The sequence below is a fragment of the Carassius auratus genome, unplaced genomic scaffold (assembly GCF_003368295.1).
Source record: "Carassius auratus strain Wakin unplaced genomic scaffold, ASM336829v1 scaf_tig00025657, whole genome shotgun sequence".
Taxonomy (NCBI): Eukaryota; Metazoa; Chordata; class Actinopteri; order Cypriniformes; family Cyprinidae; genus Carassius; species Carassius auratus.
The window spans coordinates 281,495-295,927 of NW_020525443.1; the positions used below are offsets into that span (position 1 = coordinate 281,495).

General features: G+C 37.3%; 1 protein-coding gene across 1 annotated transcript; it reads left to right on the forward strand.

The window, feature by feature from the left end:
• The first annotated feature begins 7,401 nt into the window (after nt 1–7,401).
• Nucleotides 7,402–12,339, forward strand: LOC113078401 (PR domain zinc finger protein 2-like). The gene has a single exon (XM_026250733.1). The coding sequence runs from the start codon at nt 7,472–7,474 to the stop codon at nt 11,918–11,920; it is 4,449 nt and encodes a 1,482-aa protein (XP_026106518.1). The 5' UTR covers nt 7,402–7,471; the 3' UTR covers nt 11,921–12,339.
• The last annotated feature ends 2,094 nt before the right edge of the window (nt 12,340–14,433 follow it).

Genomic DNA, 14,433 nt, shown 5'->3' on the forward strand with positions numbered 1-14,433 from the left:
TGCCCCCAAAACGTATTTGGACATTAACTTTCATTTGGAAGTGGTATTCATTTTTCATATATTTCAAGTACACCTATTGTAGTAGTTTGCTTATTTTTGTCCTGAGATAGTCCTCCAATATGCTCATTTAAAAAATTCATTTTTATAAATATTTAATTCTCAGAAAGTTAAAATTAAATTAATCAGAAAGCCTTCTAACCAAATTATGACAGCCACTTCTGTGTGTGTGTTTGAGTGGGTGAGCATATATGTATGAGGCTGAATGTGGTTTTAGGCAGTAGCCCAGCTACTCTCTCTCTTTAGCTATGAACAATGGACTCTTTTAGTGGGAGACTCTCTCTGACGTCCTGCTCACAGTCTGATCTCTGTAACCGTTTGTTTGTGATCCAATGATTTCTACATTCCTAATGAGAAGGGCACTTCCTGACTAGTAAAAGTCTGCATGTACACTCACATGAAAACATAGAAAAAGCGAGAAGCACAAAAAAAAAAAAACACAAAACAATGTCTGGATATGCATACACGATGAAATACAAATATATACATGCCTGCAGAAAATCCTACAAAGTCTTGCTAACACAGACACACACACACATAAACATGTATGCTAAACTTAAAAAAAATGACCTAAAGTGACCCATATCCTATGTGTGTCACAGAAGAATGTGAGTGTTCAAGGGAGGACAGCTAATACAGCAACCTCATGTTTACTTCAGAGCCTGGATACACACATATAAGCAGAGTCTCTCAGTGCTTCTGGTCACTCCCCAGGTCTCGAGAAACACTCACTCTCAGTCTCGTCCACTCACTGTGATATATTTGTAGGGAGTACAGTACCAGTAAGAGACTGGACTCATCTCTATAGCTTCACAAAAGAATCAAATTCACTTACTGCTGTAAAGCAGCTCTATAGCAAGTCAATAGTGTTATTCTACAGCTCAAGTCAGTTCACCATTGATTCAGTTCAGTTGCATAACTATGTAAAATTCGTCAGTTACTGTATATACAGTGTATATATTTATGCATATGCATGTACAATATGTGCGAGAGCCACTTAGAAAAAACAAAAGACACACAAGAGTAGTGTTTTAGATTTCTCACATCTGTGTGTAGTTTGTGTACATGGCTAATTATTTGATGTTTTTGTGTAGAGTTACTATGCAAAAAAATGTTTTCAAAGAAGTTGCTTTTGCAAGACGTGTGTGACGTTTTGCATGTTGTGCATGTGTTTTGTGGTTTTGTGTGTAGAGTTTTGAGAAATGTTAAAAAACTGTGTGTAAGCATTGTGAAAAAAAAGAATATTTATTGAGTTACAAACTTGAGTCAAAAACACGAGAAATGCTTTATGTCATTTTTGAACTATCCCCGTTGGCATAATGAAACGAGAAAAGATTGTTATAGTCAACCGACTGAATTATCAGAGCCACCAATCTCTGTGTAAAAATAACATGATGCTGCTCACTTTATAAAGTCATTACCCCCCCCCCCCATAAAATAATGGATTACCCAGTAAATATAAATCTTTGCAATTTAATATTTTGCCTTCATCATTATTCAAAAAACACAAAAAAATCCCCCCAAAAATTATAATCAAACACTTGTAAATGTTAGAAATTAATAAAGGGTTCTACATTCATGTGTTTGTGTATGTGTGTGTGTGTGTGTGTGTGTGTGTGTGTGTTAAATGCCATCTAAAAGTACAGTACATGAGAAGCTGATGTCAGGAAGCAGGCTGACATTTGAATTTATTGGACAGCTGAATGCTGGGTGTGTATGGATGTGTTAGCATGTTTGTGTGTGTGTTGGGTGGGTGTCAGAATGGAGGCTGTTTAGCTCACGTCTGGTGTTCTGTGATATGTAAGTCTCTCTCCCTCTCTTTTGTTAAGCAGTTCTTTGTGCCATGTGGACGGAACCTGCATTGTGTGTGTGTGTGTGACACTAATGACAGCTCAGAAGTGCCCATTGTTTAATGCGTCTGTGTATGTGTGTGTGTGCCAATGGTCAGTAGTTGACACAAACATGTTATCTACAGCATAAATAAGTGTCCTGTAATTTGTTCTGCATTCATGTTTGTATTTTCAGCACATGAATGAAAAATAGTAAAAAAAAAATAATGGGCAATTACATGTTTGCTCTTGTTCGAGACCCTTCAGCCATCTATGCATGCACAAAACCCCATGAATCTCACAAAAATGTGTATCCTGTGAGTCTTTGCAAACAAATCAATAAAAAGTTAATTCATCTAATGGAGAACCCTTCATAAAATATCATATTATAAGTCATGGCAAGTCATCCTCTTGTTTTTCTGGAGATAATTTACAAAATAATCCAGGATGACTAGTTTTGTATGAAAATAAAATGAACAGTTGGAAATAGTTATTTTTGCAATTCCCTCTGGTGCCACAATGATCTTACAATCTCTGTTCAGATCTAGGATGCAGTCATTATCTTGTAAATTAATCAGGGCTGTGTTTTTCTGCACACAAGATTTCTCACAGCTTTACTTGGAAATCAATGGACATGCAGATGGAGACTGGCTGAAATACTGTTTCACAGATTCAAGAATTATCTCACTTTATTCCACACATTTTTGAGTATCAAATTAAGAAATAAAGAAATGAATATAGTGAGTAATGAAGCAACCTCAAAAGTGAGTAAACAGATTATATAAAAGGACTGATGACTAATTGAGGTTTCATGAGAAAATTGTGGGATTTTGAGTAATTGCTACACTCTCAGAATTTATTTTTACAAAAGCTGACACTGGGGTGATACCTTTTCAAAAGGTACACTTTAGTACACTAATATGCACACTTAAGGTACTGATATGTACCTTTATGGTACAAATATGGACTCTTTAGGTACAAAGGTGTGCCTTTTAAAAGGGACCGCCCCAGTGACCACTTTTGTACTTCTTTCTGAGAGTGTAGTGCTCATAGGTAATAGTGAGAAAATGGTGAACACTCAGTTCTCAGATTCTCACTCTTATGAAATAGTTTTGAGCATTTACCTTTTATTTGATTGATCTTTAAAGAAATGTACTTCCACTGGGTTGCGTGTGTGAGAGAAACACAGAGAGAGACCGAAGCAATTTGTGGATTGTTTTAAAATGAGATTATTCATACGGTTTAAATTTTCATACCCCGAGCTTCTACATAAAAAAACTCTATATGAAGAACTAAAATCTTCTGCACTTTCCTTAGGAATTACCATTTTCTCAAGAGCAATGAAATAAAATGAAAGTGATAGGGGGCAGACTTTTAACTCACAGCCGTATAATCTACTGATCAGGGGCGTTGAGGTCACACATGATCTCACTCATTAACATACGAGAGAATACGCAGGGTACATGCTGTTCTAACACAGAAACACATTCTAACGTAAAAGAATGTACAGTACGATAGTGAGAGTGTGAGGGCGGAAGGCAAATGATGGAATAAGAGTGGGACAACCCGCAGATGAAGGATGAGTAGGTGAAGATTAATGCAGAGTAATGTGACAGTTCTATAATGGGTGATTGTTGAATAGTACAAAAGCTCGCTGACCACAGATACCAAAAGCAGGTCTATAAATTCCACAGATGGCCCGTATGCTCGAATAAGACCTGTGATTTTACAATACACACTGGACATTGATGTTTCCCACTCCTCTTTAGACAAAAATGTGACCCAGGGTCCTACTTGTTGACAGAAACATGCATAAACATACACCAACACACATATCAGATCTCAGTTTGAGGAATAATCCATTGGCTTCTATTATATGTTTCCTAATACCCTCTCAAACATATTGTAGTGAGCATATCCAAGCTATGGAGCTCTCGATTAATGCATCACTTTTTCAGCACAGAATCTCAAATCAGTACAAATTGGGACACAGCGGCCTCTCGTGGTCACTTGTATTAACTACAAGAAAGTGAGTTTTGTCACTGGACTACTGCATCGTATTATTGCTGATATTTACCATTACGCCATTGAATTAAAGTGTTGTTATTTCTCAGAATGTCTATACATTAACATGAACACACACATACTGTTAATAAAACACCGTGCCCCTTTCCTTTGCTCCTCTTTGAATAAAATATTTATATAGCGTAAAACTTTACATTTAAATTAGGAATCGAGATTGTAAGAGATCAGCTAGCAGGGAACATTTTTCTAGAACTTTGACTGACGTCCTGGGTGCGTTTCCTAAAAGCATCGTTAGCTAGCAATGGAGAAACGCACCCCTGGTTGTGAATGAACATTCTTCCAGTAACTTCCAGTGTTATCTGGTCTTTAATAATGTTCTAAAAAATAGACTAGTGTTTCAGAGAACGTTCAAGAGTAAAAATCCCTTATTGTTTGCAAAATGATTAACATTTCTGCAGTGATCTATTGCCTACTCTCGACAATGAGGCTATCATTTGACACATTGGATGATGAAAACATCGTAGGTGTTGTAGCCTATAGTTTGGAATACATTTGCATAAATTAAGTCATGTTTACTGTTTATATAAAAGAATAATGAAACAATATAAATTTATATACAAACAAGCAAACTGGCTATATTAAATGTTAAATTATAGCCTATTAATTATATGCTTAAAATAGTGGTCACCAACCTTTCTAAGCCCAGGATCCCTGACCTCGGCCTTTATAAAGGACAAGACCTACATATTGAAGAACTGATAGGAATAGACATCCCAGTTTGTACTTCCAATTTAAGGCTTTTTATTTGGTATTTTAATTACTTGTTATATGTTAATTACTTATTATATGTATATTATATTAATGAATATATATATATATATATATATATATATATATATATATATATATATATATATATATATATATATATATATATATGTCAGAATGGTCTGACCCTTTTTTTGGCAACATAACACACACATGAAACAAAAGCAACAAGTTTGAATGGGACGCAAATTCACTCTCTGACAGCAGGTGGCGCTTAAGAACCAGCTGCGATATAGTGTTACCTTGGTTACCGCTGTAAACAAAGCAGAGCTGCTCTTTATACTGAGATAAGAGAAGAAAATGCCATTATTGCATCAAAACTTTTCTCAATGCAGTCCCTCATTTTCGTCCTATATTTCGAGCACAGTGAACAGTGCGCTTGTTCTCTGTCTGTTACAGTATTTTATATTCTTTGCGCTTGTCTTCAGCGTCTCTTACATCTGTTGATGTCGTGTGCGATGTATTTTTCTTTGTCACTGCCCCAGTAGCTCCCGAAAATAACAGAAAAATAATAATAATAAAGTAATGCAATGTAATGCATTTTTTTCAATCAAATGGTTGGTGACAACTGGCTTAAAACATTAATAATATTTATTAATCACAATCTATTCAATACCTGTATAATATTGATGAATTTGTTGTTTCACTTTTACGGAATATGACTAATATAAACACTATTTTTTAAACAAAAGTTTCGTTTTCATGCATTCACATTTATAAGTGAAAATGTTAACAAAATAGGTTACCTTATAACAACAGTATTCCAAACAAAATAGTGTTTCTAGATCTCTAGTAAATAAAACATTCTCCCTGAAAATATTTAAGTGCATGCAGTTAAAGCAAAACGGTAATTTGTTGTCCTTGTGCTTCACGTGTAATATTTCATGTAACTATACAGGTGCATGATATCTCGCACATGCGCCTTGTCATCAGTGCAGTCTGCAGTAGCGAGCGTCCTGCGCGTGCCCACCAGACTCAAGCAGCGAGGCGTCACAACAAAGCTGGTAAGCAATACACAGGTATAGCCAATTTAATGCAGAGACCAAAGGGCATACCTAATCAAAATCATGTGGCGTGAAATGGCTCGCCGAAGCTTCGCGATGTCAGTCTTGTTTATGTTGTCTGAGAGTCAGCACTGAGAATAACCATGTGTGCATTTTTATTATTTTGGTGCATGCAATAACGCCGTACAAACCCCAGCGATATACAAGCGCACTAACTAAATGGATGTCGAAGCACTTTAGCATGAAGCGTGTGTCTCTCTGCCTGTGACCTTCTCGTCTGCGCTTAGCGACAGTGCCAAACGGGGTTTGTTTTATTTAAAGAGCTGTCAGACACCCGCAACATGTGCGCCCTGACTGTACACTAGACAGGTTTGCGCGATTATATCCATTTTAAGCAGTTTAATCTATTCGACGATAACATGTACTTATGTTGCATAAGTGCGTAATTATTTGCGCACATGCATAAATCTAAAAAGGCCTGACATTATAAACAGCCGCTGCATGGTAAATCGATTCCCCGCATATGTACAGCGGGAATGCGGCAGTTATGGCTGCATTACGTTATTTCTTGAGCATCGCAGACAACGACTCTGCCTGGTTCTGTTGCTATTATGTTGATAAATTGTCAGTTTATAGCATTAGGACGCCCTGTGACCCTAAGAGGCGTCTGTAAAATGAGATTATTTATTATTATTATCTTAGGTAAGTTTATCTGACCCCACCCACACCTCCACAGTGTTACAGGTGGACTGCAAATGAACCGCAGGAGCTCACTTTCTTTTGTTCTTAATCTTCAAATGTTTATTCCAGTGTGGTTGTGACACCACTCAAAAACATGGATGTTTTAAATGTCATTTTTGATCCAGTAACATGATCACAAATCAAATCATAAATCGAGACATCTATTGTAAACTCATGATGACAGTGGACATTTAGTAATTTCCCCTAGCTAATTTTAATTTGGTTAAACTCAACCATTTTACAAGGATCATCAGTTTTCCAAATGTAAGTGTAGCCTACCAAATTAGTAATTTAAATGAGTTTCTTTTGTATGAATATCTTTGCATTATTGATCATTTTATGTTGAAGGTTATGTTGAAGGGCAGAGTAAGTTTTCTTGGGAGATGTATTTTTTTATTATTATATATATCTATATACACTGTATATAATGTAATTGAACCTTATTTATTTTAACCTTATTAACGTAACCTTATATTAATTAATTAACCTTTGTTTACTCATTTTCAGACATGAAAAGAAGTAATTTGATTACATTTATGTGTATGAGTTTGTCCTGGCTTAGTTTAAAGGTCAGATGAGAGTGACATTGCAGCATGCCATGAATCACCAACTGCACTCTGTCACCCAATTAGTTAATTATCTTGATCACAAACATAACTTTTAATAAATAAACTGTTTAATATTAATAGAGATTTCACTTATGCTTTGTTATTTTTATGCTTTGCTATTTTAAGTTATTGTTGTCTTTGAGTGCATAATTACATCATAGAAACTGTCAAGAAATATTACTGTATTTATTTCCCCTCAGCAAACAAGGGGCCTCCTTTACATACCCCAGAAGAAATTCTTAATTTTTTTAATTTAGAAATTGATTTCACATATGTTGGACAATATTGCACACATAGTAGATATATTACAACACTTATTTATTATTTCAGCAAATAAAAATTCTTCATTGTGACACAGACATGTTCATATGTTTCAGTTATGGAAGAGGAGAGGCCTAGTATGCTATCAGAGGTTATTCTCCAGCACCCTGAGGTTCAAGATGCCCACGCTGATGATACTGCACTTCTCAGCATCTCGGAGCCAGATGAGGAAGAGATAGAAAAGGGGATAGAAGGAGGAATAGGTGTGAAGATGGACAGCAAAGACAAACAGAACGGAAGACAGACTGTGTCCCAAAATCTAGCTAATCAAACCTGTCAGACAAGTGAAACTGAGTTGCCTTTAAATGACACTAAGGTTGACCTTGAACCTGGTAGTAAACCCCAGCGTAAATTACCCTGCCCTCGCTGTGAGAGAAGGTTTGCGACTAGTCAAGGCCTGCAGCGTCACATACAAACACATGCCCTTTCAACCTGCCACACACAGCGTTTTAAATGCAGTCGCTGCAGAAGGAGTTTCAGTACATTGTTTAGTCATCGGAGGCATGAGAAAAGACATGAAAATAGAAACAGGAAGACGGATGATCTCACAGATGCCCCTTGCACTGCCAGTCAGAATGTGCATGGCAGTGCTGAACCTCTGAAAACAGCATCACAGAACCCAGACCCAAACATGTGCATTAATGCAGCTGATGGTGAACAAAAGGATGATAAAAACAGTGATGCCAAAGCCGCACATGTCTGCAAGTACTGCAAAAAAGCATTTAGGACTCATACTAGTTTAAGGAGACATCAGCGCAGGATCCATGAGCGCCATCTTCTTCCTAGAGCAGTTTATAAAAAGGTCAGTATTATTCAAGAACCTGAAGGACAGCCGCTTGTTGAGATGGCACAAGACAACCATACTGCTACCTCACAGTGTGTAGAAGACATTGATCAGGAAAGGGAGTACATGGTTGACATCTCCAGTAACATTTCAGAGAATCTCAGCTTTTACATAGATGGGAAAATTGTCTCGACAAGTGCTGTAAGTAACTGTGAGGTGATTGAGATGAACTCTGGTGGCTCTGCTGTGATCGGATTAAATGCTGTTCTAATCAGTCCAGCTCAGATTTCACAAGCTCTTAAATTAGAAACCATTACCAGTAGTTTTACCTCTGACTTGTCTGGGCAGTCTTCAACCAGACGCAGGACATCTACACCACCTTTACTCCCACAAATAAAAACAGAATTAGAGTCTGAATCCATCTTGAGTACCTCCTCATCTTCCTTGTCATGCTTGACACTGTCCTCTACGTCTGGAGCTCCGCTGGTCACTGCTCATTTACCTCAGTGCATTGAGACAGTTGCCTTTAATGAGGAAAAAACTGTCCATCTGTCTCCCAAACTCAAGCAGATCCTTCAGAATCAGGATGGCAGTAAACTGGCATTTGCATTGATTGCTGATGGCCAAAAACTGGGTCCTCCCTTATCCCTGACTGTTTTACCTGCAACAACAACTAGATATAAGAGAAGGACAACCTCCCCTCCGAGCTCACCACAGCAAACCCTTGATGTGAATATAGAAAAGCAAGATCAACATTCTACAGAAGCAAAGAAGTCAAAGTTGGAGAGCCACAGGTTGGGCAATGAAGAACCTGAGCCTTTGAATTCACCCATAGATAGCTCTGATGGAGCTCCAATGCAGCAACAGATCTTGCCATTGGACTGCTCTGTATCAAGAACAGGCGGAAACTCTTGCAATCAACAGCCACTGGACCTCTCAAATTCTGTGGTTAATCGAGAGAACAGCGAGGCTTTAGCAGAGTCCATCCTGGACTTAAGTATTAGTGGAAAGAGTTCAGACTGTGACTCAGCTGGAGTCTACCTCACTCAGCCTGCTTTAAGGAAGAGTAAACCTAACTCTAGTATGCTTCAGAAGGTGCTAATGAATGAGTATGGTGGGGTAGATGTTCCTTCCGTTGAAGCTCCAGCTGCTGAAGGTGTCCTCAGTGTAACTGACATAGCAAATCTTGCAGTTGTGGCAGTGTCTGATGCAGGTCCACCAAAACCTGAAAAGTTTTTGTTTGAGTTGGCTCTTCCTCCTGCTTCAATCAATCCAACCCCTTCACTGCTCGCTCCAGTCAGTATCCATCCAGTTACCCCAGTCCCACCACCTCAGTGTTCACCTTCTTCATCTCCAACTTTTGTTTCCTTTCTATCGACTCCCACAGTGGAACCCAGTCAGGACATTCAAACCCTTCATTCAGCCTTTGTGGTATCTGAAAATGTAGCACCCACAGGGTCTGTAGGAGACTGCGCGGATAATCCTGTACATCTTTCACAGGGTGATATGAAAGTGACAATCCCTGGCTGGGGTTCCTCTGCTCCTGAAGGTCTGGAAACCCTTATACCTGCAGTCCCTTCACTGAGTTTACAAAGCCCTCACTGGGTTGCTGATCCTGCTGTATGTGAACTAGCTCAAAGAACATTGGTTGTAGACTCTGTATTAGCTTCTGATGCACAGATATTTTCTTCATCTCTGCCTGGGAACCAGTCCAACGTCACGTCCTTGGCTTTTCCTCCAAACACTGTTGTTATTGAGTATACAGTTGCAGTGCAATCTACAGAAAATATTCTTCCAGCTCTCCAACATAATTCCCTTCCATGTCTCTCAGATAAAATTCCTGTCGATGCATTAGAGCAAGAACCTCATGTCTCATCTGAGCCACAACCTCTCAGTCCTGACACCACCCTATTACCTGAAACCTCCACACAGTCAGCCCCAACAGAGCAGTCAACAAGCTCTACAGATAGTAAACTGACCCTCACTGCTTCCACCGGTGCTGTTGAAGCCGACAGCAATGAGAATGGACAGGAAAATGTAGAGTTCTCTGATTGTTCTAAGCAGGAAAACAAAGTTGAAGAAGAGTTACCTCCCTTGCATCCTTTTTGCAAGAACTTCATGTGCAATGTTTGTGAACAGCCCTTCCAGTCCATGAAGATTCTTAGTCAACATGTTGGTGAGCACTCAGAAGAGTGGCCCTATAAATGTGAATTTTGTGTGCAGTTGTTCGAGAGTGACACAGGTTTGCTGGAGCACCGTTCCAGTTATCATGGCATTGGTAAAATTTATGTTTGTAAAGCATGTTCTAAGGAATTTGCTTTTCTCTGCAACTTGGAACAGCATCAGCGAGATCTCCATCCTGGTCAAGAGAGCTCACACACCGAAGCAGTACATGGTAAGTTAAGGCCTGAAAACCATAACAATCCCAAAACCGACATGGCTGACCCAGGCCTTCCAGTCACAGAAATTAAGCAAGAACCTGACAACACAGCCTTAAAGGTCGACAATGATTCCTTGGACAACACTTCTGAGGAACTGTTCACAACAATTAAAATCATGGCATCTGGAGGGGTCAAAACAAAAGGTCCAGATGTACGATTAGGAATTAACCAACATTACCCAAGTTTCAAACCGCCTCCTTTTCCATACCACAATCGGACATCATCTGAAACTACGGCAGCATCGGCCACTAACTTCACCACCCATAACATCCCTCAGACCTTCAGCACAGCCATTCGTTGCACCAAATGTGGTAAGAGCTTTGACAACATGCCTGAACTGCACAAGCACATCTTAGCCTGTGCTAATGCAAGTGACAAGAAGCGATACACTCCTAAAAAGAACCCTATACCACTTAAGCGGTTTGCAAAAGCACAAAATGGGGTGTTATCACCTGCAAGGATTGTTAATGGTAAGCAAAATTTCTCGCAAAAGGTCAGCCAACCAAGAAAACTGAACTTTCATGAATCGCCAGTTAGGATAAAAATGAGTATTCTGAATAAGAAGAAATCTCAGCTGGTGCAAAGGGGCAGACCTGCTGGGGGAAGAAAGGCCTTTGCTCAGGATGACCTGGGCGTTTTTGCATGTCCTCATTGTAGGAGAGAGTTTACATACAATGCTAGTTTAAAGAAACACGTAGCTTTTAGCTGTCCCATGAGACCGGCCAGTAGAAACTCCAAAAAAAGAACACTCAGCATTGTTTCAGCACAGGAGAACAACGGGAGCCTTCGCAGACAAATTGCAAACATGAGCGCAAAGGCACAAGTGTCAGACCATGGGCCAAAAACAATAACAAAGAATCAGATCATTAAGCAAAATGCAGCAGTTGATACCACTCAGGATTTTAGGCTTAAAAGATCTACCATTCTGTCAACATCTGTGGTTCAGTCTAGTAAAAAGGGCAAGCCTATGGAGCTAAAGAGCGGCTTTATGCCACAGCTGGCTTCAAAGCAGATAGTCATCTCATCTGTCGCTCAGGTTAACTCTCAGGAGCCAGGTGTTCGGGTAAATGTTTTAAGTAGAAAAATGGAGCAGAGAGTGGGTGACATGAAGATACAGCCCAGAAGAGAAGAGCGTTTGTCTCTGAGGTTGAGAAAGAGAGTAGGGCCTATTACTCGCAGTGTGCAGCAGGCCAGCACCACAACAACAGTCCTGAAACAGCCAGACAGTCACAACATCATCATGCACCCTGTTGTTCTCCAAGTCAAGAAAAGAGACTTGTGAAATAATAATAATAATTAAAAAATATATATTATCGATGTCAATTATCTGTTTTCTTAAAATGCCTCCTTAATGCAACATTTATTTGTAAATATGAGCCATATAAATATTGGACACTATTTAAACTTAAAATGATGGCTTTTTAATTTATTGTTTCAAAACACAGCAGGCTATAATTTATAACTTCTAAGCATTATGAAATCCCATTACTGTTCACATAATAACACATCAACATATTAACTTCTCATTTGTAAATACATTTGCTGTCTGAAAAAATTGTAATGTGCAAATACAGGTGGCGATATTCCTGGATACCTGTGCTTTAACACACCTGTGTGTGGTTTTCAAATGACCTTGATGAGCTGGTTTAGGTGTGTTAAATTAAACCCTGAACTCATGCACTTTTATGCTGCAGTTCGTATTTACCTGGTTTTGAATGCATTGCAATACAATGAATCCATTACTACTTATTATTTATTAATGTGAGTATTCTGTGTTTAAAAGAAGGTGTGTTCAGTGGGCTTCACTGGAGCACATATATTATCGTAATGGCTACTCACTTCTATTTTTGTAGACTGTGTTAGTTGTGTTTTATTGAATAGATGCAGTCTAAACTCTTCATGCATGCCAGAGATTTCATGTTTTAGTGATAGTGTGAGTGTTTATATATCAGACTCTGTACTGTAACAAATGCAGCAGCAGCAGAAAAAGAAGGGCATACTTGACAACATCTGCACCTTAAGGATTAGGAGAAAATTATATTGTGCTCACAATAATATTTATGAATATACACTACTGTTCAAATTTTGGGATCAGTAAGACTTGTAATTTTTTTTAAAGAAGTCTCTTATGCTCATCAAGGCTGAATTTATTTGATAAAAAATACAATAAAAAAAAACTAATCTTGAAAATTTGTATTAAAATATAAAATAATTATTTCTATTTTAATATCCTTTAAATATCATTTATTTCTGTGATGCAAAGCTGAATTTCCATTAGCCATTACTTCAGTATAAAGTGTCACATGATCCTTAAGAACTCCTTCAACTGTAATATGCTGATTTATTATTGGAATTATCAATGTTGGCAACAGTTGTGCTGACAAATATATATATATATATATATATATATATATATATATATATTTATTATTATTTTTTTATTTTTTGGAAAGTGCGTTACTTTTTTCAGGATTCTTTGATGAATAAAATGTTATAAAGAACAGCATTTATTCAAAATATAAATCTAAATCTTTTGCTATCAATTTAACACATCCTTGCTGAATAAAGGTTTTAATTTTTTTCAGAAAAAGAAAGAATACAAATTTACTGACCCCAAAGTTTTGAACGGTAGTGTATATTGTTAGAAAAGATATTTATTTAAAATAAATGCTCTTCTTTTTAACTTTAATTTATCAAACATTCCTGAAAGAAAGCATCACAGGTTCCAAAAAAATATTAAGCTGCAGTTTCCAACAAATATTAGAATGATTTCTGAAGGATCATGTGACACTGAAGACTGGAGTAATCATGCTAAAAATTCAGCTTTGCATCACAGGAATAAATTAGATTTTAATATATATTAAAATAGAAAAACATTATTTTACATAGTAATAATATTTCACAATATTAAATTTTTCCCGTTTTGATGAGCATAAGAAACTCCTTTAAAAAACATAAAAAAAATCATTCTGATCCCAAACTTTTGAATGGTAGTGTATGTCAAAAATCCTAAACTAATAAAGAAAATTAATGAAATAAAGAAAGCATTTTTCCTGAAGACAGTTGTTAAATTTGCACAAATTTGTGTCCTGCTGAGTGAAGATTCTGATGGTAAACATGGTATTATACTAAACAAAAGGCCTGGAAGGGCCAATTATATGTAAATCATTATGAAGAATGGGATGCAAAGTTACAGAATAATAGAAGACTTGTTTTTAAATTAGGTCAACTGTTATGTTTTATAACAAGGGTCAAAAGTTAATTAAAGCTCAAATGAACACCGAATTGTTTACACAATGATTGATTGTCGTGAGTGAAAATGTTACCAAAGCATGCCCATGTGAGACGTTTACTAATATCAGAACTCTGGAGAGAAATCTGGACTCTATTTAGTCATTACCCATTTCACATCTCCATTGCTTTGTGGCATTCATATTCTTGACCCGAAATAGTTTGCAGGCTTGAAGGGTTTCAGAAGTCTCTTTAATGTGAAATGTTTGTGCAGACTCGGAAATGGTCAAATAATGTTTAACATCTCAAGGGTTGAGTTGAATATGTATACTTTAGAAACGTTGTTCTTGAATGATTTAATAAATTGCTCTGTTTTAAAGTTCATTTGATGAATGTGTTTCGTTTCATTGTCTAATAGCATGATGCCACACAAAAGTAAAAAAAAAAAAAGAAGAAATGAGGGCAAGCCAAAGAACAGACACTAAGTAAGAAGCATATAAAACATATCAGTATTTTTTAATCCTACCCAAACAATTATGCATCATGAAATTGATATTTCAGATG